This window comes from Balaenoptera physalus (assembly GCF_965194825.1).
Source record: "Balaenoptera physalus genome assembly, chromosome: 17".
NCBI lineage: Eukaryota > Metazoa > Chordata > Mammalia > Artiodactyla > Balaenopteridae > Balaenoptera > Balaenoptera physalus.
In genome coordinates, this window is record NC_138895.1 from 85,735,877 (window position 1) to 85,758,654 (window position 22,778).

The following is a 22,778-nucleotide window of genomic DNA, read 5'->3' on the forward strand; positions in this document are numbered from 1 at the left end:
TTATTTGTAGACTTTTTAATGATGGCCATTCTGACTGGTGTGAGGTGGTACCTCATTGTAGTTTTGATTTGCATTTCTCTAATAATTGGCGATGTTGTGCATTTTTTCACGTGGCTGTTGGCCATCTGTATTTCCTCTTTGAAGAAGTGTCTGTTTAGGTTTTCTGCCCACTTTTTAACTGGGTTATTTGTTTTGTTGTTGTTGAGTTGTATGAGCTGTTTGTACATTTTAGAAATTAAGCCCTTGTCAGTTGATTGTTTGTAAACATTTTCTCCCACTCTGTACGTTGTCTTTTTGTTTTGCTTATGGTTTCCTTTGCTGTGCAAAAGTTTGTAAGTTTGATTAGGTCCCATTTGTTTATTTTTGTTTTTATTTCTATTTCCTTGGGAGACTGCCTCAGGTACGATTTGTCAGGGAATGTTTTGCCTATGTTCTCTTCCACGAGTTTTATGGTGTCATGTCTTATGTTTAAGACTTTAAGCCATTTTGAGTTTATTTTTGTTTATGGTGAGAGTGTTCTAACTTCAATGATATATATGCATCCAACTTTCCCAACACCACTTGCTGAAGAGAGTTTTTTTTACCACTGTATATTCTTGCCTCCTTTGTCAAAGATTAATTGACCATGGGTGTGTGGGCCTATTTCTGGGCTATTCTGTTCCATTGACTCATTTGTTGTTTTTTTATGCCAATACCACAGTTTTGATTACTGTAGCTTTGTACTGAGTTGGCCAAAAAGTTCAGGTTTTTCCGTAAGATGTTACAGAAAAACCCGAACGAACTTTTTGGCCAATCCAATAGTATTGTCTCAAATCTGGGACGGTTATGCTTCCTGCTTTGTTTTTTTTAATAAATTAATTTATTAATTTATTTTTGGCTGCATTGGGTCTTCGTTGCTGGAACTTGTGTCCCCTGCATTGGCAGACGGATTCTTAACCACTGCGCCACCAGGGAAGTCCCCTGCTTTGTTCTTTTTCCTCAGGATTTCTTTGGCAATTCTGGGTATTTTATGGTTCCATATGAATTTTAGGATTATCAGTTCTAGAAGTTTTTGTGTGGAGTCTTTAGGATCTTCTATATATTCAGTTGGTGAAAAAGTGCCTTTGGCTTTTAAGTAAAAATAAAAGACACATTTTTCATTTTCACCAAGAACTTTATTGAACAACGTATTCACTCTTTTGTTCTACCTTCCGCCATTTTTCAGGCAACTTCGTAATTCCATCTTCCCAAAACTTTTTTTTAAAATAAATTTATTTATTTAATTTATTTACCTTTGGCTGTGTTGGGTCTTTGTTGCTGCACGCGGGCTTTCTCTAGTTGCGGCGAGCAGGGGCTACTCTTTGTTGTGGTGTGTAGTCTTCTCATTGTGGTGGCTTCTCTTGTTGCAGAGCACGGGCTCTAGGCGTGTGGGCTTCAGTAGTTGTGGCATGCAGGCTCAGTAGTGGCTCCCAGGCTCTAGAGCGCAGGCTCACTAGTTGTGGTGCACGGGCCTAGTTGCTCCATGGCATGCGGGATCTTCCCGGACCAGGGCTTGAACCGTGTCCCCTGCATTGGCAGGCGGATTCTTCAACCACTGCACCACCAGGGAAGCTCCCCCAAAACTTTTTGAGCAAAGAACTGTTCCAGGTGCCTTTTATAGTGTTCCAGGGAGTTGAAATTTTTTCCATTAAGAGAATTTTGTAAAGACCTAAATAAATGGAAATCCAAAGGTGCAATGTCTGGTGAATATGGTGGATGAATCAGAACTTCCCAGCCAAGCTGTAATAGTTTTTGCCTGGTCATCAAAGAAACATGTGGTCTCGCGTTATCCTGATGGAAGATTATGCGTTTTCTGTTGACTAATTCCAGACGCTTTTCGATGAGTACTGCTTTCATTTGGTCTAATGGGGATCAGTACTTGTTGGAATTAATCGTTTGGTTTTCCAGAAGGAGCTCATAATAGAGGACCCCCTTCCAATCCATATACACAACATCACCTTCTTTGGATGAAGACTGGCCTTTGGTGTGGTTGGTGATGGTTCATTTCTCTTGCCCCATGATCTCTTCCATTTCACATTATTGTACAGTATCCACTTTTCAATCACCCATCACAATTTGTTTTAAAAATGGAACATTTTCATTATGTTTAAGTGGAGAAGCGCATGGGAAATACGGTCAAGAAGGTTTTCTCCGCTTAACTTATGTGGAACGCAAACATCAAAGTGATGAACATAACCAAGCTGGTTCAAGTGATTTTCAGCGCTTGATTTGGATATTTTGAGTATGTTGGCTATCTCCTGTGTGGTATAATGTTGATTGTTCTCAGTTAATGTTCTCTATTTGATCGCTATCAACTTCAACTGGTCTACCCAACCATGGAGCATCGTCCAGTGAGAAATCTCCAGTACAAGACTTCGCAAACCACTTTTGACACGTTCAGTCCATCACAGCACCTTCTCCATACACTGCACAAATCTTTTTTTTGCATTTAGGTTGCGTTTTTGCCTTTTTTGAAATAATAAAGCATAATATGCTGAAAATGTTGCTCTTTTTCTTCCATCTTTGATATTAAAATGGCTACACAGAAATTCAAGACTTTTGATACGTCGTTTTTTAAATGCACACTGATATGACAGCTGTCACATACAGTCTAACAAAATTGTTTTTAATGAAGTTAAAACTTCATTAAAAGTTCATTTAAGATGGCTACTGAGCCATCTTAAAGAAAGAGCTGAATGAACATTTTGGCCCACCCAATAGTATTCACATCATCTGCAAATAATGGCAACTTTACCTCTTCCCTTCCAATTTGGATGCCTTTTCTTTCTTTTTCTTGTCTGATTGCTGTGGCGAGGACTTCCAGTACTATGTTGAATAGAGGTGGTGAGAGTGGGCAGCCTTGTCTTGGAACATGACTGTTTCTTACCCTAACTTCCACACGATTAGGAATTGTGTCCTGAGGAGTAGTGGTAGGCTCAGCTCTGAGTAGCACTGGGAGTCAGATGCCAGTCATGGACTGAGTCAAAAAGTTTGGTATCTTTCCTGTGATCTCAGTTCCTCTCTCATGTTACACCTGAGTGATGTAAGCTCCTCTCAGCAGTGTCTGCAGAGAGGGGCAAACAAGCTTTCACCTGCATCAGTGATTGCTATGGACGTAAGGATCAACACTCTAGGACTTCCCTGGTGGCGCAGTGGTTAAGAATCCACCTGCCAATGCAACGGACATGGGTTCGAGCCCTGGTCCGGGAAGATCCCACATGCTGTGGAGCAACGAAGCCCGTGCGCCACAACTACTGAGCCTGTGCTGTAGAGCCCAAGAGCTACAGCTACTGAGCCCATGTGCCACAACTACTGAAGTCTGTGCACCTGGTGCCTGTGTTCTGCAATGAGAAGCCACTGCAATGAGAAGCCCACGCACCACAACTAGAGAAGAGCACACGTGCAGCAACAAAGACCCAACACAGCCAAAAAAAAAAAAAAAGAAAAAAAAGAAAAGGATCAACACTCTGGTCCTTAATTTTTCCTGAGAAGCTGATATGTTCTCAATAGACAGAAAAAAACTTTTACAAATTATGAATAAACTAGATATTAATCACAGTATACGACAATGAATGCTAGACTCTCTTGGAACTAGGAGTAAAAAATGAAAGAAAACCCTCATAAGAATAGAAATATTAGAAAGACTAAACAAAAAGCTATTTGAGAATTTTGTTTTAAAAGTATGTGCCAAAGAACTGTCTTTTTAGTAACACTATTTTTGGGAAACACCATAGTGTATAAAGAGGCACCCATGTGGTGTAGCAGCTGTGAGGTCTGGGCTCTGAGTGCGAAGAGGCCTCCTAAGTCTACGTGGGCCCAGAAGCCCAAGACATCCCATGATTTCCGTGCACAGGTTTTGAGGAAAAGATCCATTTTTGAGTTGAATCTTCACTAATAAGTAAGTTAGGACATCCCTTCTGATCTTGAAAAGTTAAAGGACTAGATACAGGGTTTTCTAAATTACATCATTTCTCACTAATTAATCTTTAGAGTCCCGCCCCTGCCCCACCACCCGGTTTTCATACAAAACAAGTGGTTCCACACACACAGGATTTTCAGCCATAATACATTACGACACTTGGTGACAATCTTTTTTATATCATTTTATCCACACAGCATTGTAGTGCTTAACAGAATACTGAAAATATAGTCCAACATTCTAATTTTAAGTAAGTGCAATAATCAGAACAGTCATTGAATTTAGGAAAGGCATATAACGTTCTAAGAAAAAAACCTTTATTTGGAGTGTGAGGAAGTTTTACTGTGACAGTAATCCTTATGCTGTAACTTCCTTTACTTCCTCACTTCTAATAAACTGTTAAATAATGAATTGTAACTGTCTTCACCAAAATTCTCTACAATTGTGTAATTACTCTGCAATGTAACCTCAAGAAGTTGAGAGAAACAAATGAGGCATCCTCTGAAGTTCTTCCAGAGCCATGTCAGTGCTTCCCTTGAGTTTCTCAGTGACACTTGGTGATGCTGACGGGCACCTCCCTTGGACTGGAGGCTTCCTGGGGCTGGGTGCCCAAGTTCCCGAGTGCAGCTTCGCGTGCGGCCAAGGTCACAGCTTCCTGTGTACCTTCTGGTGCTGGATCAGGTGGCCGTGCTGGTTAAAGGCACGGCCACACTCCCCACATTCATAGGGCCTCTCACCTGTGTGGATGCGTTGGTGCTGCACGAGCACCGAGTACTGGCTGAAGGCCTTGCCACAGCGGCTACACTCGTAGGGCCTCTCGCCTGTGTGGGTCCTCAGGTGCACGATCAGCGTGGCCTTCAGGCTGAAGGCCTTGTCGCACTGTGCACAGCGGAATGGCCTCTCGCCCGTGTGGACCCGCTGGTGCTGGACCAGGGACCTGCGGGCACTGAAGGCGTGGCCACACTCGCCGCACACGTAAGGCTTTTCGCCAGTGTGGACCCGCTGGTGCTGGGTCAGGTGGGAGTGCTGCACGAAGGCCTTGCCGCATGCGTAGCAGCCATAGGGCTTCTCCTCGGTGTGGATGCGTTCGTGGTTCAGGAGGGTGGAGCGGTGCCGGAAGGCCTTGCCACACTCGCTGCACTCATAGGGCTTCTCGCCCGTGTGCACGCTGTGGTGCTGGATGAGGACGGAGCGGTCGCTGAAGGCGCGGCCACACTCACCGCAGGCGTAGGGCTTCTCCCCGGTGTGCACCCGCTGGTGCTGGAGCAGCGTCCTCTTCACGCTGAAGGCACGGCCACACTCTGTGCACGCGTGCGGCTTCTCCCCGGTGTGCACCCGCCGGTGGCTGCGCAGCACAGTGCTGTGGTTGAAGGCCTTCCCGCACACGCCGCACACGTAGGGCCTCTCCCCGGTGTGGATGCGCTGGTGCTGGAGGAGGTGGGAGAGCTGCGTGAAGGCCTTGCGACACTCGAGACACTCGTGTGGCTTCTCCCCCGTGTGTATCTTGTGATGCTGAGCAAGATCTGAGCTCACTCGAAAGGCCTTTCCACATTCGTGACACGCGTAGGGCTTCTCGCCCGTGTGGATCCTCCTGTGCTTGCTGAGGACCGAGCTCTGGCTGAAGGCCTTGCCGCACACGCCACACACGTAGGGCCTCTCCCCAGTGTGGGTCCTCTGGTGCTGGAGGAGGTGGGAGCTCCGCCCAAAGCACTTCCCACACTCCACACACCGGTAGGGTCTCTCCCCGCCAGGAACGGCTGGTCGCTGAGCGACAGGCATGCCCTGACTCAAGGCCCGGCCTTCAGGGGGGCCAGCGTGTCTGGGACTCAGACAGAAGCTCTCCTCGGGTTCGTAGCTTCCCTGATCGCTCCACTCGGCAGGTGTTTTCCTCAGAATCATCGATATTTCCTCTGAAGTGAGCGGTCTCAGACTCAAGTCTCTGTTCTGGTCCTGCTCCTTGTTTTCACATCCTGAAACAACAAAACCAAAGTGAGTGTGTTAACCCACTTGAAACTGCAGAGCAATTGCCACCCTGAAGGCGCTTCACTGGAGCAGGGAGGACCCTGAGTGCCCACGGCTGAGAAGCCACCAGCAGGTGACACAAAAGGTGCCCAGGCCGACAGTGTGGCTGGAGAGAAGGGCCGGCTCCAGTCCGAGGGCCCCTGTGAGGGGCACACGAGGTCAGAGCCCACTGCCACCCCAGCCCCGCCCTCCCTGGAGTGTCCAGAGGCCATCGGAGGTGGGATCGAGGCAGGACCACACCTATGACCGTGGGGGGTGGGAAGGGGGCTGCTAGGGAGATGCGTGAGCGCTGCGTGCGTGTCCAGCAGACTGCTCCCTGGGGGACAAGACAGGCCTTTCAGGCGTCAGTGAGGATGGCAGAGAACGCCAGGGGATGTTTCTACAGTCAGGTCAGGGGCTCTGTAGGCTGAGTGGGCGGAGCAAGGGGTGCCAAGGACATTTTTTTAAATCTCGGAGACAGAGCCACTGAGTTGACGTCACCAGGGGACAGGACTGTCCCGGAGGACGGCCTGCTCAGAGTCATGTTCATCAAGGACACTCAGCAGGTGAAGCTGGCCTGCGGCAGGGCTGTGACAGCACGAGATGCGGGACAGGATGGAACCAGTCCTCCCACGACCCACCCAGTGCCCATCTCAGCACCCACTGTGCTGCTGCCTCTAGCTTCCCAAAGGCATCGCTGGGGACAGTGCTAAAAACGGCGGTCGCGGGCTTCCCTGGTGGCGCAGTGGTTGAGAATCTGAGCCCTGGTCTGGGAAGACCCCACATGCTGCGAAGCAGCTGGGCCCGTGAGCCACACCTACTGAGCCTGCGCGTCTGGAGCCTGTGCTCCGCAACAAGAGAGGCCGCGATAGTGAGAGGCCCGCGCACTGTAATGAAGAGTGGCCCCTGCTCGCCACAACTAGAGAAAGCCCTCGCACAGAAACGAAGACCCAACACAGCCATAAATAAATAAATAAATAAATAAACAAATAAATAAAAAAAATTTAAAAGGACTACTTAAAACAACAACAAAAAAAACAAAAACGGCGGTCGCTGAGGGACGTGCCAGAGTGAGAATCCCTGAGGGCTGAGGAAGATCCGAGGAGGGAACTCTCACTCCCTCGCCACACAAGGACACTCCTGCGGCCTCTGACAGGTGCCAGGGCCGGCAGCCCTTGGGGAAAGCAGACTGACAAATGCTATCCCAGAAACACCAGGAGATCATGAGCTAGAATGGCACCAACGTGCGTGCCCGTGGCGCCTGCCTCTCCCTCCCCTCCTCCGGGCCTTCTCAGCTCAGGGGACCTGCATTCTGCTTCACGGTGAAGACACAGAAGCCCCTCCCTGCCTGAATCTGGTGGTTAAAGGTCTTTCTGGAGTTTCTGATTAGGAGCACACTGAATGGCAACCAGGCACGTTGTCACCGAACTGTGCTTTTTCTGTAGTAAGAATATTTTCAAGTCCCATCAACTTTTCTTTTCTTTCTTTTTTGGTGGTAACAGCATTATTGAGATATAAGCTTTACTTTTTAATTCATTCAGAACTTGGTTTGAGAAGACAGGCGCTGTGCAACGGGCTCCCTCAAACCCCAACCAGGACCCTTGGAAAATAATGGGCTCGGAACCCAAGCAGTCCCTCCACCAAGCAAGGGAGCTTCTAAGAAAGACTTTGACTGAAGTGTTTGGAAAGAGATTTGTGCCAACGGGGTCAACATGTGCTTGATTTGACCTGTGATGTCTTGTGACATCCAGGAAATGGTTACCTTGGAGGGACTTAGACATACCAAATGCTAATACTTCTTGCAAAAGGATGGAGGCAGGGGCTTCCCTGGTGGCGCAGTGGTTGAGAATCCGCCTGCCAATGCAGGGGACACGGGTTCCAGCCCTGGTCCGGGAAGATCCCACATGCCGCGGAGCAACTAAGCCCGTACGCCACAACTACTGAAGCCCGTGTGCCTAGACCCTGTGCTCCACAACAAGAGAAGCCACCGCAACGAGAAGCCCGCGCACCGCAACGAAGAGTAGCCCCGGCTCACCGCAACTAGAGAAAGCCCATGGGCAGCAACGAAGACCCAACACAGTCAAAAATAAACATAAATAAATTTATTTTAAAAAACCCCAAAAAACATTAAAAAAAAAAAAAAAAAAGGATGGAGGCAGCCCGACTGCAGCAAACCCTCAGCAGAGGGTCATCTCGCAAGAGGCAGGAGCAGGGCTGGGAAGACTTACCCAGGGTTCCTTAAAGAAGTCACACTGAGGGAGAGGGGCCCCCACAGTGGTGTAGAGGCTGGGGTCCCACCCCGAGCTTCAGCTGCCCCCGACACGGGGACATCCTGGCTTCCCCACCCACACTGCTCTCCAGGGCTCAGGTGGGTGTTCTGCCTGCAGCCAGACCTCTTCATCTGGAGGGCCCACCAGCACATCCATGTCAAAAGTCCAAAACGGAACTTGGCTCCTCCCTCCTGCAGCTGGGGGCCTTCAGGACCCACGTCTCTCTTCTGATTCCCCTTTTGTTTTTTTTTTGGCTGCACCATGTGCCATGTGGGATCTTAGTTCCCTGGCCAGGGATCAAACCTGCATCCCCTGCATTGGAAGCGTGGAGTCTTAACCACTGGACCACCAGGGAAGTCCCTCTTCTGTTCTTCTCTTCCTCTTCCAACCCCAGTGTCCAAGCCCTTGTTCCTGTTGCCAAACAGTCACCGCCCTCTGCTTCCAAGCACTGCCTTTTCATCAGAGGCAGTGAGGGCTCCTCCCCGGGACCCTCAGAAGAATACAATCTCAGTTTGGCAAAGTCTCGTGACTGCACTGACCAATCCAGCTGTGATTCCCATGTTCTTCTACCATTAATGTCGTTATTATATTATTTAAGACAACACGTATTATTATGTCATTTTGTTAACGGCCTTCCCCCAGGGGCTAGAAACCTGGAAAGAGCATCTCTTCCACCCCGACAGCAAGAAAAAGCTAGACAATCTACAAAATCTTAACTTTTCTGAATCCATCACAGAACTAATGTCACAATAATAACCAACTGACCCGAAATCTAGGGAAAGACAGGTGCGTGGGATGGCCCATGGCTGAAGGGAGGGGTGAGAGGAAGATGGAAGGCAGGGCCACCACACAAGCGGCTCAGAGACTCCAGCTAAAACATTAACAAATTGACAAAGAGCCCCTGGGAGCATGGACACGAGGGCGCATCTCTATGGACCTCCCCTGGGGGTAGTACCACAGGGAGGCTCCCTTGGGGGTTCAGGTCTGAAAGAGGGGGGAGCCTTCTCTACGGAACAAAAGTTGTGAGTCACTGGGGGAGGGTAAGCAAACTTGACACTCTGGGGACAGATGAAAATCATGGCTGGGGGAAGGGAAGACTATCCTGTGCTTGGGGGGTGGGGGTGGGGAAGGGGCAGGAAACGACCCTGGGCCCAGACAGTTAGAACCTCCTTCAGCTGGGGGAGGGCTGAGCCCAAGGACGGACCAGGACAGCAGGGGTTGCTCCATCCCCGCTTCCCCAAGTCTAACAAGCGCTGAGCAACAAGCCACAGCAGGCTGTTGCGGGTGGAGCAAGCCTCTGCGGTACAGAAGCACACGGGAGGCTGAGCGCCCCCGCCCTGCACGAGGAAGTGCCTGTGGAACCTGAATCTGGTGGCGCCCTGAAGGCAACTATGGGTACAAAAGAACCCAGCCCAGCTCCTGACTGAACCGACTCTGCCTTCCTCACTAACAGTTGAGCAGGAGAGGCTGTGTTTCCAGACAGACAGTTTACCTCTTTCGCTGTCCCATGAGTGATGGCTGACATTCAATAAAAAAGTAAGAGATACCAAAAAAGAAAAGGGTGTGTGAGTGCACGCACATGCGTGCACACACACACACACACACACTATCAAGACACTAAGCGGCAATACGCCAGGCTCAGAGGTGACCCGTGTGTTGGAACAACCTGCACCATCAGACACAAGACACAGCGACAGAGGTAAAGGATGCCTTTGATGTGCTCGTCAGTAGACTCAACTCAGCTGAGGAAACGACCAGGGAGCTTGCAAATAGGTCAACAGAAATTATTCAAACTGAACCACAAAGAGGAAAATGAACAGTAAACAATAAAAACAACACTGAACAGAGCTGTGGGTCAATACTGAACAGACCAACTTGCACGTCGTTAGAATCCCAGGAGAAGACAGAGGACAAGGAAGTAAAACATCTGAAAGGATAATGGCTGGGATTTTTCCAACAATAACAGATGATATCAAAACACAGATCCAAGATCAGAGAAACACAAACATGTTTCCTATTCAAACTCCTAAAAACCAAAGAGAAGGAGAAAATCTTAGACGCAGCTACAGGGAAAAAAACCACAGAGGAACCAATGTAAGAAATACAGCAGACGCGTCATCAGAAACCTTCATCACGTCAGAAGACAATGCACGGACATCCTTCAAGTGCTGAGAGGAAAACACTTGTCAATTTACAACTCTGTGCCCAGCAAAAAATACCTTTCAAAAAAAAAGATAATTTTTTGAAAAGAAAAAACCCAATGGAGAGAGTTCCCAACCATGAAATCCACATTACTGTTAAAGGAAGTTCTTCATGGGGAAAAAATATACCTGACAGAAACTTGGAATTGCACAAAGAAATGACAGTTTTTGTAAATGGTTAAAATGAAGGTAAATATAAAAGACTACGAAAAAGTTTTCTAAGTCACTCTAAAAGACAACCGTCTAAAGCAAAAACAGTAGTTGCATATTGGGGGTTTACAACATATATAAAACTTAGGACAGTATCATAAAATTGGGAAAGAAGGAACAGGGAAGTTGTTAAGGACTGAAAATTTGTGTTCTCCCAAATTCGTATTCTGAAGCCCTAACCCCCAGTGTGATGGTATTTGGAGGTGGGGCCTTTGGAAAGTGCTTAGGGCTAGTTGAGGTCATCAGGGCAGGCCGCAGTGATGAGAATAGTGTCCTTATGTCTCCGCAGGCACAGAGAGTCAAGTGAACACACAGCAAGAACGTGGCCGCCTGCACAGTGGATAAGACTCGACGTTCCCAATGCAGGGGGCCTGGGTTCAATCCCTGGTCAGGGAACTAGATCCCACATGCATGCCACAACTAAGAGTTCACATGCCACAACTAAGGAGCCCATGTGCTGCAACTAAGGAGCTGGTAAGCTGCAACCAAGGAGCTGGCAAGCCACAACTAAGACCTGTTGCAAATAAATAAATAAATATTGAAAGAAAGGGAAAGAAGGAAGGAAGGAAGAAAGGAAGGAAAGGAAGGAAGGAAAGAAAGAAAGGAAGGAAAGAAGGAAGGAAAGAAGGAAAGAGAGAGCGAGAGAGAGAGAAAGAAAGGAAGGAAGGAAGGAAGGGAAGGAAGGAAAGAAAGAAAAGAAAAGGAAGGAAGGGAGGGAGGGAGGGAGGGAGGGAGGAAGGAAGGAAGGAAGGAAGGAAGACAAAGTGGCTGCTTGCAAGTCAGGAAGAGAGCAGAGCCCTCGCCAGAAACCAAATCAGCCGGTACCTTGATTTTGGACTTCCAGCCTCTAGAACTGTGAGAAGTAAATTTCTGATGTTTAAGGACCCGATCAGTGGCATTTTGTTATGGCAGCCTGAGCCGGCCAATACAACAGCATGCTTTGTGTGCACCACTACGGAGCAGTCAGTAGTGCAGGGAAGCAGTGGTTACCCTGGACCAGCCACTATATACCGTGTTGTTTGTTCCCTCTTCTTTTTCTCCTTTCTAAAAAGTTAGGTATTTTTCATGATTCTATCTTATCTCCTTTGCTGTCTTCTCAGCTATAACTCTGGGCTATTTTAGTGGTTGTCTCAGGGTTCACAGCATGAGTCTTCAGTCTGTCAGTCTGCCTTTGGCCCCTGCTTCTCTCCATGTGATGTGTCTCTTTCTCTGGCTGCCTTTAAAATGTTCTCTTTATCACCAGTTGTCAACATTTAATCATGATGTGGTTTAGTGTAATTTTATTCATGTTTCTTATGCATAGGGTCCCTTGAGCTTCTTAGATTTCTGAGTTTATAGTTTTCATCAAATTTGGAAAAACTTCAACTGTCACTTCTTCAAATATTTTTCCTGCTTTGTTCCCATCAATGATATATATCAGGCTATTTCAGGTTCTCCCACAGCTCACCGACATTCTTCAATCTTTTTTAGCCTTTGTCCTGTTTCCTTTTCAAAAGTTTCCATGCCTTTGTTTTCAAGTTCACTAATCTTTTCTTCTGCAATGTTTAATCTGCCACTAATTTTACCCAGTGAATTTTTCATCTCATCGTTGTTTTCATCTTTAGAAATTAGATTTGGGTTTAAAAAAAATTAATCTTCCATGCCTCTACCTAATACACTATTTCCTGTAGCTCCCTGAACATATGGAATTTATTCTGTTTTAATATCCTTATCTCCCAATTCTATCATCCCTGTCATTTCTGGTCAGTTTCACTTGACTGGTTTTTCTTCTAATCATGGTTGTATTTTCTTGCTTCTTTGTATCTCTGGTAATTTTTCATTAGATGCTGGACATCATGGATTTCCCCTTGCTTGGTGCTGGATACTTCCGTATTTTTATAAACATTATTGAGCTTTGTTCTAATACGTGGCTATGTTACTTGGAAATTGTATGGTTCTTGCCTTTCAACTCTGTTCAGTCTGACCAGAGCAGTGTTTAAGGTTATTCCCCCCACCCCCCATTAGCGAGGCAAGACCCTACTCAGTACTCTACCTGATGATGCCTTGTGAGTTACAAGGTTTTCCACTCTTGCTGGTGGGAAGTGACAGTGTTCCCAGCCTTGTGTGAGCACTGGGAACTGTATTTATTAGCTTACAGTTCTGTAGGCCACAATTCTGCATGGTGGGGATGGGTTCTCTGCTCAGGGTATCACAAGGCTGAGATAAAGTGTCAGCCGGTCTGAAATCTTGTGTGAAGGCTCAGGGGATAAATCCACTTCTCAGCTCTTTTTTATTGTTGGCAACATTTGGCTCCTTGGAGCTGCAGGGCCGAGGTGACCGTTTCCTTGCTGGATGCCGCCTGGGAGTCACTCTCTGCTCCTACCTCCTACCTGCATCTTTAAGGCAGCAATGATGCATCATATCCATCTCCTGCTTTAAAAAAATTTTTTTTAAATTGATACATTTATTTTTGGCCACACAGAGCAGCTTGTGGGATCTTAGTTCCCTGACCAGGGATTGAACCTGGGCCAAGGCAGTGAAAGTGCTGAGTCCTAACCACTGGACTGCCAGGGAATTCCCTCCTCCTGCTTTGAATTTGACTTGTCTCTGAGCTCTAGACCCAGATTTAGAGCAGTCTCTGTTCCTTAAAGGCAACAGTGCCATTTAACATAACCTAATCATAAAACACATAACCACAGTCCTGGGGATTATGCAGGGCACGTATATCAGGGATCAGAGGGCAGGGATCCTGGCGGTTATCTTAGTTAGCTTGGTATCCTAACAAAATATCCTAGACTGGGGGGCTTAAACAACAGGAGGCTGGGAAGCCCAAGATCAAGGTGCCAGCAAGGTAGATTTTCATCCTGAGGCCTCTTCTGTTGGCTTGTAGGTGGCCGCCACCTTCTCATCTGGCCTCTCCTTTGGTTCTCTTCTATTAGAACCTGTTCAAGTTTTGTGCCCATTTTTCTTATTGGGTGTTTCTTCATATTTTATTCTCTTCAGAGCAGTTTATTTATTAAGTGTGCACTGTACTGATAAATGGTAACAGTATTCCATAGGTTCTTCATTTAAATATCTGAATTCACTGTCATCTGTTTAATAAGATTTTTACATGTTCTTAAAAACTTGTACTATGTTTTTTTTTAAGCGGAAAACAAGTTTTAGTTCCTTTTTTTTTGACTTATAAGCCTCATCATCACAGAGTAAAGCTGGTAGGTCAAAGAAATAATTACTCATTTGCGTGGAAAAGTATCACTTCTAATGTTTGAAGCTTCCTGAATGGGTGGCTTCTGGCCTGATGCCAGACTAACAAGACAAGAAAGACGACTTTAACGGTGAAGAATAAATTAACATTTCAGGAGGTAACTCCCTCCATTACCCATGGCACAAACACAGCGCACAACAGACCCAGGCTGCCAGGAATGCGGGGATGGGCTGCCTCTTGCCCCACACTCTCAGGATGGCAGCTTCATCGTTGTTTCAAGTGTACAGTAGCAACAAGACAAATAAAGGGGAAAAAGCAAGTCCACTGAAACCAATTTTTTAATTAACCGCCCCCGCCCCCCGCCGGCATTCTGTAGAGATTGTGTGTGTTGTGTAATGGGAACACATGTTCTACATCAGAGCAGCCTGGGAATCTCCTTGTGTTCTCGTGAACACGAGCACAAACACGTCAGGGATTGTACTGGATCAAAAAGAAGATGAGACACACACTTACCCCAGGGACAGGACGTGCTGTCTTGCTGCACACAAGCTGTCTTGTGGTCACACGTGAAGTTGTCTGCAAAAGGAACAGAGAGTTGAAGGGACAACAAAACCAACGCCTCTCCCAAGAGTGGAAAATCCTCTCACTTCCTGTTACAAGACGAAAGCGCAATTCATTGGGTTAGAGACAGCAGGGCCGGGCAGGTGCACACGCTTCTCCCTTTGAGGAGCCGCCGGGCGAGGCTGAGGCACATGGTGGCGGCCCGGGCTGCAGCAGGCAGCTCCTGCTCTGTGCACACCCCTCATCTCTCAGACCCTGTCCTCCGGGGCCTGCGGGTGGGGGGCAGAGTGAGCGGGTGCTTCTGTGCGAAAGCTTCTCTCTCCAGCCCGCCATGCTCTTGGAGAACGGCGGTCTCTTTGGCATCAGATCTGAAGGGCACTCGTCTAAAACCTCCATCAGGTGAAACCACAGCTGGTCCACCAGGGACCCAGGTCTGGTTGGGGGCAGCTGTTTTCTTGCCCCCTGCAGCTGCAGTCAAAGATATGCTCAACATGATGCTGTGCCTTTTCTACATTCCCTGGAAAATCGCATTCCTCCGGGTCCAGCGAAGTCACTGCTCCTCTGAGGATACCTGATTCTGCAGGTCAGTAAGAGGCGGGCTGTCCGTAACACCTGGTGCCCCTCCACACAGTACCCAGAGACCCTGGAGTGGAGCAGCCATGGGATTGGTGCCGTGCTGTCCTCACAGCCAGAGGGGCCGCGTCCTGCAGGGCAGGCTGGCTGAGGTTCCCTGAGACTCCTGTCCTCGTCCTTCGCTGGATGTCGCCCACCCCCACCCCGCCCTAAAGCAACTGCTGGCCACTGCCCTCAGGACTGGACGCCTCTGCCGGCACCCCCCCTTCTACACTTTCCTCCATAAACGTCTGGTACTTCCGTCTGCTAGGTTAACTACTGGATACCTCACCTCTCTGATGCTGCGGTAAATGCTACCTCTAAGAATATCACATCTTTAAAAAATTTTTTTCTCTCTTGCTGTTGTACCTATATGAGATGGTGGATGTGACCTAAACTTACTGTGGTTATTATTTCACAATATATTTAAGTCAAATCATTATGTTCTACACCTTAAACTTGTAATGTTATGTCAATTATATCTCAATAAAACTGGAAAAAAAAATCATACCTTTGGTGCTGATACATAGAAATAAAACTGATTTTGTACCTAGCAAACTCTCTTGTGAATGCTAATCAATCTTACAAGAGAAAACCATATGATTTTCAATGATTTCTTTCCAGTTCTATAGCTTCAACTTCGTTGTTGTGTTCCGTCTGTCTTGCCTTATTTTGGGTGGGACGCCCGGACAGCGCCACGTGGCTGTGGATGGTGGGCTCCTCATCGCAAACAGCTCCAGCCCCACTACCTACCAGGTTAAGAAACTTCCCTTCTACACTTAGGGTGCCTCCTCCTTCCCTAAACCAACCAGGTATCCCTCAAACGCTGGATGTCCCATCAGAACAGGGACCTGGCAGGGGCCCGGTCCCCATGCGTGCTCTCCCCGCTCTGCCTGCGCCCAACCCACCACCAGGCTGCACTCGCCTCTGTGCTCACTCCCTGCCCTGGGCCTCTGCCTGCTCGGCCCCGCCTGCCCGCAGGGTCCCTGCCAAATCAGACCCCAGGAGCAAGCCACTCCGGCCACCTCCCATCAGCACCCGCAGGTGCTCAGCCCTTGGTGCAGGAAGGCGGCTCCCCACTCACCTGAGCGGCCAATGCCCAGGCCCCTGCGCCCCTCATTTCCCTGTTTGTCCAGGACCCACGGCTCCTCTCCTCGCTCCAGCTGCGAGATCACCTCGGGCTTGGATCCTGGAATTCCTGCTCACGGGGAGGGAAAGGCCTTCTGTGTGCACAGCAGCCGCGAGCACCCTAACCCGCCCAGGGCCGAGCACACAGACAGACGAGGCCTGCAGAGGGGCCTTACCCACGGAGACCACGTTCCCATAGGTTTCCATCATCACGTGTCGGTAGAGGCCCCGCTGAGCAGGGCCCAGGCGGTCCCACTCCTCCTGGGAGAGGAGCACGGCCACGTCCTCGAAGGTCACCTTGGCCTGGAATGACAGGGGCTGCTGCAGGTCGACTGAGTGTCTCCGTCCGAGACGAGGTGGGTGCAAGCAGCATGGGGGTGTGGGGATACGCCCGGGGATGCGGGGGCAGTGACAGGAGGGGCCACAGCATTCAGGAGGCAGTGATGTTCAGGCTGCCACCAGGAGCCCCAGGCGTGGGCCGACTGTGAGCAAGGCAGGGGTGCTGCGCAGGCCTCGGGGCAACTCACCTGGGGCACCGCCGGTGGCGGTAGGAGCCTGGCCGCTGCCATCACCTGGTCCCTGGGGTCTCTGAGGAAGATGGAAATCGGAGGAGCCTGTGGGACTGAGGAAGAGCAGGGAGCACGTGACGGGCCCAGCCGGGCCCCCCGTGAACTCTGACTCCAGTCCCAGAGCCGCACAGATGGACCCCGAGCTCTCGGGCCCAGGAAGGTCCCACCTGAGACACCTGGGGACGCTGTGCGCCCCTAGGGCAGTGGGCCGTCTGCCCAGCTCACCTGGCACGGCCTGCAGTGCGCGCACAGGCCCGGGTGAGCGCGCCCTCACAGGAGCCAAGCTGTCATCCAGGGAGGCACCGGGCCTGGCTGCCTCCAGAGATGCTGGGTGTGGACAGTCCTGCCAGGGCCGCACTCCTGTGGGGACCCCATGCCAGGCCCTGCATGCCTGGCTTGACCACAGCCCTCCTGTGGGCCCACCGATGCCCTGGCCGCACCTGGTCCTGCCCCGGTGGCGGCTCCAGCGGGGGTCGGGTTCTGGTGGGAGTCCAGAGTGACCCAGGGATTTGGTTTGAGCACCTGACAGGGAGGCCCGAGGGTGGGCAGGTTCTGGGGAAATGCCAGGCCAAGTAAGCTATCTGTCACACCCCAACTGCCAGACAGAAGGGGGGACCAAGAGCTCTCCTGGCAGGGCAATGGGGCTGACATCATCTGGAGGCCGAGGCGGGTCCGCAACAGGGACACAGAAGCCCAGCAGGCAGATTGCTCGGGGAAAAGCGACGCAAGAATGAGGTCAAGCCCTCAGGCAGGCACCTCACCAAGCAGGACGCTTCACCTCATGCTGTGGGCCTCTGGGGGAGCAAGTCAGGGAGCCACCACCTCACGCTCTTGGTAAAGCGTCCCGTGGATGAGTACGTTTACACACACAACTTTCAGGAAAATACACACTGAACTCGTGACCGCGGCCGCCTCTGGGGAGCAGGAGCCGTGGCGGAGAGAGAGGATGGCCCTCACTGCCCACCCCTCCGCCCACCAGAAAGGCCCATTCCCCCAAAACGTGTGCGCGCGCGCGTGTCTGTGCGTGTAAAGGCAACACGACTGTAATTAGAATTCCAACCGGAGTCTTTGATTAGGATTCAAGGAGTGAATAAAAGTACCCCAGAATTCACCCGAAAACGGATACCGACCTTTGTTAACGGCACAGCTCTGGTCCTCTGGGAACCCAGCAGAGGTGGACAGTCATTTGCACTACGGGCTGACCATACCTGGGCCAGGACCCAATAATGAGCACCCACAGGTGCCCCATTCACAGCCTCCCCAGTGGGTGCTGGTGGCCGGCCACGAGGCCTTGGGCCAGGCCAGCTCCTGCCCGAGCCCGTGTCTGTGACCTGAACTGCTTCCCGCTGCACAGGCCTGAATGTCCAGTGGAGCCCAGGGGCTCCCTTTGGTGTGCTGAACTGGTGACCTCCTTCCCCCCACCGGGCATCTCCACGTGGGTGTCCTCTAGCACCTCAGACACTTAACATCAAACACCGACCCCGCCCTCCACCCGGTTCTGCCCCAGCTGATCTGGCAGCTGCATATGATCCAGAACCTGGGCCCACGGCAGTGCCGTCCTGTCCTGCCCCCCCATGGGAACGCAGTGACTGTTCTCGGCTCCAAGGCCAACCCCACCCCGCCCCCACACCGTTCCTGAGGCTGCCCAGCCCTGCCCGGGCCTCCCCTTGGCTGGGGTGGCTCCCGCCCCTCGGCTGGTGCTTGGCCATGTCACCCTCTCGCTGAGGCCCCTCCTGAGCCCCCTTGGGGTCCTCTGCCTCATCGCTCTCACACCCCCCTTCCTGTCCCAGCAGAGCAGCCAGTGGCTCAATGTTTGCTGAAAAAGTGTATGAAATTACAGGAGCAATGAGACCACACTCCACCCTCACAACAGCAACAAGTGCCCGGCGAACATCTGCTGCCAGCAGCAATGGGGAAGCGGAGTTTCCAGTACGCTCTTTCTCAGGTGAGAAAGTCACCTGGTATATTTAGGTGCAGCAGATACACCCTTAGGCAGTGCACGCCCTCCCGGGAGGGAGGTGAAACCAGGAGGGGAGGGGGCAGAGCACAACCCTCAAAGAATAACACGGACGTCAGATATGACAGAAACTGGTTAGAACCAACGACGCCCAAGATGGTGGAAGACTCGCCCCCCAGAGCCTCATTATATGCTCATTGTAATACAGCAGCTAAATGACACACCCACAGGCCCCACAGTCCCGAGGCCCCTGCCCTTCCCCTGAAAAAGCTGGAATAATCCTCCTACTTGTTAGCCTGTGAAATTACCCAGCCCATAAAAAGTAACCACCCCATATTTCAGGGCCACTCTCGCCTTTTGAGACGGACCACATTCTAAGGAATGTGTACCTCTCTAAATAATTCCACTTCTCACCTATCACTTTGCCTCTTACTATGAATTCCTTCTGCGCTGAGACATAGAGCAGGGGTCCCCAACCCCCAGGCCGCGGACGGGTACCGGACCGGGCCGCAGCGCAGGAGGTGAGTGGCGGGCAAGCGAAGCTTCACCTGCTGCTCCCCATCGCCTGCATGACCGCCTGAACCATCCCCCCCTACCCCGTCAGTGGAAAAACTGTCTTCAACGAAACCGGTCCCTGGGGCCAAAAAGGTTGGGGACCGCTGACATACAGAACCTGAGCTTCAGTAAGTCCTGAACCTAGGTGTGTGGTTTCAATTAAAAGACAGTGAGTTCGAGTCTCGGCCCATGAGTTCGAATCCCATGTGAGTCGTGGGGTTTCAGAAGCAGGCTCCAGGATGGTGCTGCTGCCAAAGCCACAGTCCTTCCACACACCAGTCCGGCACCTGCTAAGACCAAGATTCAGGCTGCGCCCGGTGGCCAGACGGGTCAGCAAAAGCACGGGATACGGCGTGTGTCCACGATGCTCCTGTTTCACAAACAATGACCTCAGGGCCGCGACGGGGTGTGAGCCCTTGTCCACACCGGTAAGACAGAGAGACACACCTCCTCTCAGGTGAGAGCGCTTGACTAAGTGGCAGTCACCCGATGGGATTAACTCAAACCCAGCGGCCAACAGGCCTGAGGCACGGAGGGGTGGAGAGGGAGAAGGCGACAAGATTCCCACCTGCGGTGAGTCCCAGAGAATCCCAGAGAAGCACGAAAGCAAAAGACCTCTGCCTAGGATGACCTCTGCAAACTGCCAAAGGGAAAAAGCGTATCGTGAGATATGCTTGTTGCTCTGCTCTGAAGGTCTGTGTCCCCCAAATGTATACGTATGTGTTGAAATCCTAATGCCCAATGTGAGAGTGTTATGAGGTGGGGCCTTTGGGAGTGCTTCGGTCATGAAGGTGGAGTCCCCCTGATAAGAGACCCCACAGAGCTCCCTTGCCCCTTCCTCCACGTGAGGACACAGAAGTCTGCAGCCAGGAAGAGGGCCTCACCCGCCCCTGCTGGCCCCCTGACCTCGGACATCCGGCCTCCGCACTGTGAGAAATCAATGTCTGTTGTTTTACAGGCTGCCCAGTGTGTGGTGCTTTGCTATAGCAACCCAAATGGAATAAGACACTTACATCCTGATAAAAAATAAAGAAAACAAATTTAAAAACTGGTACTAACTAGTTTTTCATTTTTCTTTACTTGCACTTTGGTAGATAAGGTCTGGGTCTCCTGGAACAAGTCTGTGCCAGATGCAAAGACGTGCAAAAAACACTGCAGGCCGCTAACCGACACCACAGGGAGGACAAGAGAGCCACCTGGGCACTGAACCTGGCTTTTACCAGGCCACCCCCACCTCGATGCCCGGAGCTCCAGGCATCAGGAAGGGCGAACAGGTGGGCAGGACAAGTCCTGTTTAGATGGTCCCCAGAGCCGAAATCACCACCATCAAGGGTCAGAACTGGCTCTGAGGAGCTGCCTAAGGAGGCCATGCCGCCCCCAACACAGCGGCAAGTACAAAAAGCACCCGCCCCAGGGGTGCCCGCAACAGTGACCCGCCCACCCACGGGTCACTGTCATTCTTCAGATGCAGGAATTTCGTTTTTTGCAACTCCCACCAGGGAATAACCCAAACAAACCAGAACAGGCCAACATTCTCTGCAGCAGTGGTCACACTGCAGTGAGACTCTGCCGAGTGAGGTCTGGCTCGGGTGGTGACTAAGGGACTGCAGAGACGCAAAGAGCTCAGAACTTAACGTTTGTTATTATTTGGTTTTGTAAGCTAAGCTTTAGTAACTTATCGCTCTTGCTGGAACTGCTGATGATCTTGATGTAAAAGAGCCTTTCTTCCAAAGACCCCGCCCACAGTGACAGGCATGACAGGCACACTCCCAGTCCCTGGTCTGGGGTGGGAGGCTCCCAGAGTCTCCCCCCTCATCCTCACCGTCCTCACCCCCAGGTTTTCCTGCTGGAAGGCCTGCCCCCTCTTTCTTCATCTCCACGGAGCCCCACCCTCCAGGGTGGAATCGCCTTCCAAAGAGGCACTTCTGAGCCACCCGTAAGCCCAAAGCACAACCCTGCAACCTTCGGAAGTAAATGATCACAAACATGCATCCACGTGGACAGCTTTCCTACACACCAGCAACACGGAGTCAGAAAATACACAGGGAAAAAGGTTCTATTCACAGATGGCAACAAGAAACAAGGTTAAAATAAACCTGAGAAATGTGATGCTAATTCTGCCCACTGTATCCACAAAGCCGTGGTGCCGAGAGCCAAGCTGGCCTGGACTAGAAGGGGGAGAGCAGGGCCACGTCGATAAACAAACAGATCCCGGGGAAGATGGTCCAGTAACCGGCACTTGGACAAGGGGTCTAAACTTAGATCTTTGCACAAGGCTCAACTTATCTCCCAGAAAGCTAAGCAAAAGCAGAGATTAAAAAAATACCACAAAAAACAAAAAAAAGACAGAAAAAAAATGAGATCATTTCATATCATATACTGAAAGCATTCGGCTAATGAATGAATAAGAGATAAATTTAAAAATTACATCATAAAAAGAACTTGAATAAAGTCTGGGGGGCAGAGATCCACAGATCTGCTGCATGAAAATCAAAACCTTTGCACATCAAAGCACCATGAATCCCAGAAATGGGCCCAAGACTCGAGAACTTAACACGTGACAAAGGTGGTTTTCCAAATCAATGGAGAAATGAATTATTCAGTAGGTTGTGTCAGAAATATCAGGATTTAGAGACAACACTTAAGCTGGATTCCCAACTTGCCCCACACCAACATGATTCCAGATGGAGCCAACATTTCACAAGTACCAGAGAAAAACAAGAGTTTATTTAAAAACTAATCTTGGAATAGGGAAAGCCCTTTAAAACACAGCACAAAGCCAAAAGCCTCGAGGGTAAATATCTGACCATTAAACACTCGAAATCTTCCATCTCAAAACGGAAGAAAACACCATAACCGGAGTCAAATGACAATTTGAGAAGACAAGTAGGTTAAAGAACCGAGCTGATGAGAAAGGAAACGCCAAGGGCAGCGCACACCGAGGGCTCGGCTGAAAAGGCGGCACGCCGTCTCCCGCTGAAGCGCCCCGGCAAGCTTCCAGCAGGCAGACATCCGCGGACTCTGGGAAAGGCTGGTCGCGCTCACGAAAAAGGGCTTTTACAAAGTAACCGGGAAACGAGCCTCGATGGAAAATGGAGGCGGGAGGGGAACTCGGGAGGAAGCACTTTTCCCAGAGAGACGCCAAGGCCGCCGGGACGCTGAGTGCGGCCCCCGCGGACAGCGGTCCCGCGACCCCGGCCCGCCCCCGGGCGCCGCGAGAAGCTGGAGCTCGCGGGGGTCGAGGACCACCCGCTGGGCAGGGCTCGCCGTTCGCGGGAGCGGGGCGGGGAGGGCCCGGCGGAGGCGAGAGTGGGGCAGGGGCTCGGAGTGCGCCTGGAGAGGGCAGGGGGCGCGCGTGGGAAGCGCCCGGCCGCGTGGAGGGTCCCGGCCCCCTCGCCGCGCGGGCAGAGGCTCCCGGTGCTGCCCGCGCCCCGACTCACCGTCCCCGCCGCAGCCTCACGCGCAGATGCGACCGCCCGCACCTCACTCAGACAAAGGGGACACCCCGCCCCGTCTGCGCACCCGCCAATCCCGGAGCGCCCCGCCTCCCAGGGCCACGCCCACGCCTCCCAGGCAACCACTCCTAGAGCGCG

The 22,778-nt window shown here is 50.8% G+C and overlaps 1 protein-coding gene across 1 annotated transcript; it reads right to left on the reverse strand.

The window, feature by feature from the left end:
* Positions 1–4,232: 4,232 nt before the first annotated feature.
* ZNF250 (zinc finger protein 250) lies at positions 4,233–22,671 on the reverse strand. Its single transcript, XM_082433386.1, has 6 exons — positions 22,626–22,671; positions 16,632–16,692; positions 16,281–16,407; positions 16,061–16,174; positions 14,317–14,379; positions 4,233–5,907 (listed from the first exon to the last, which is right to left on the reverse strand). Exons 2-6 carry the CDS (start codon positions 16,671–16,673, stop codon positions 4,583–4,585), a joined length of 1,671 nt encoding a protein of 556 aa, XP_082289512.1. The 5' UTR covers positions 16,674–16,692; positions 22,626–22,671; the 3' UTR covers positions 4,233–4,582.
* Positions 22,672–22,778: the final 107 nt, after the last annotated feature.

Excerpts from the sequence above, each read along its gene's own strand:
- ZNF250 (XM_082433386.1), bottom strand. The coding sequence starts at position 16,673 with ATGGCAGCGGCCAGGCTCCTACCGCCACCGGCGGTGCCCCAG. Across the intron at positions 16,408-16,631 it reads CGCCACCGGCGGTGCCCCAG|GCCAAGGTGACCTTCGAGGA; the intron begins GTGAGTTGCCCC and ends CTGTCATTCCAG. Across the intron at positions 14,380-16,060 it reads CCTGGGCATTGGCCGCTCAG|ACAACTTCACGTGTGACCAC; the intron begins GTGAGTGGGGAG and ends TTCCTTTTGCAG.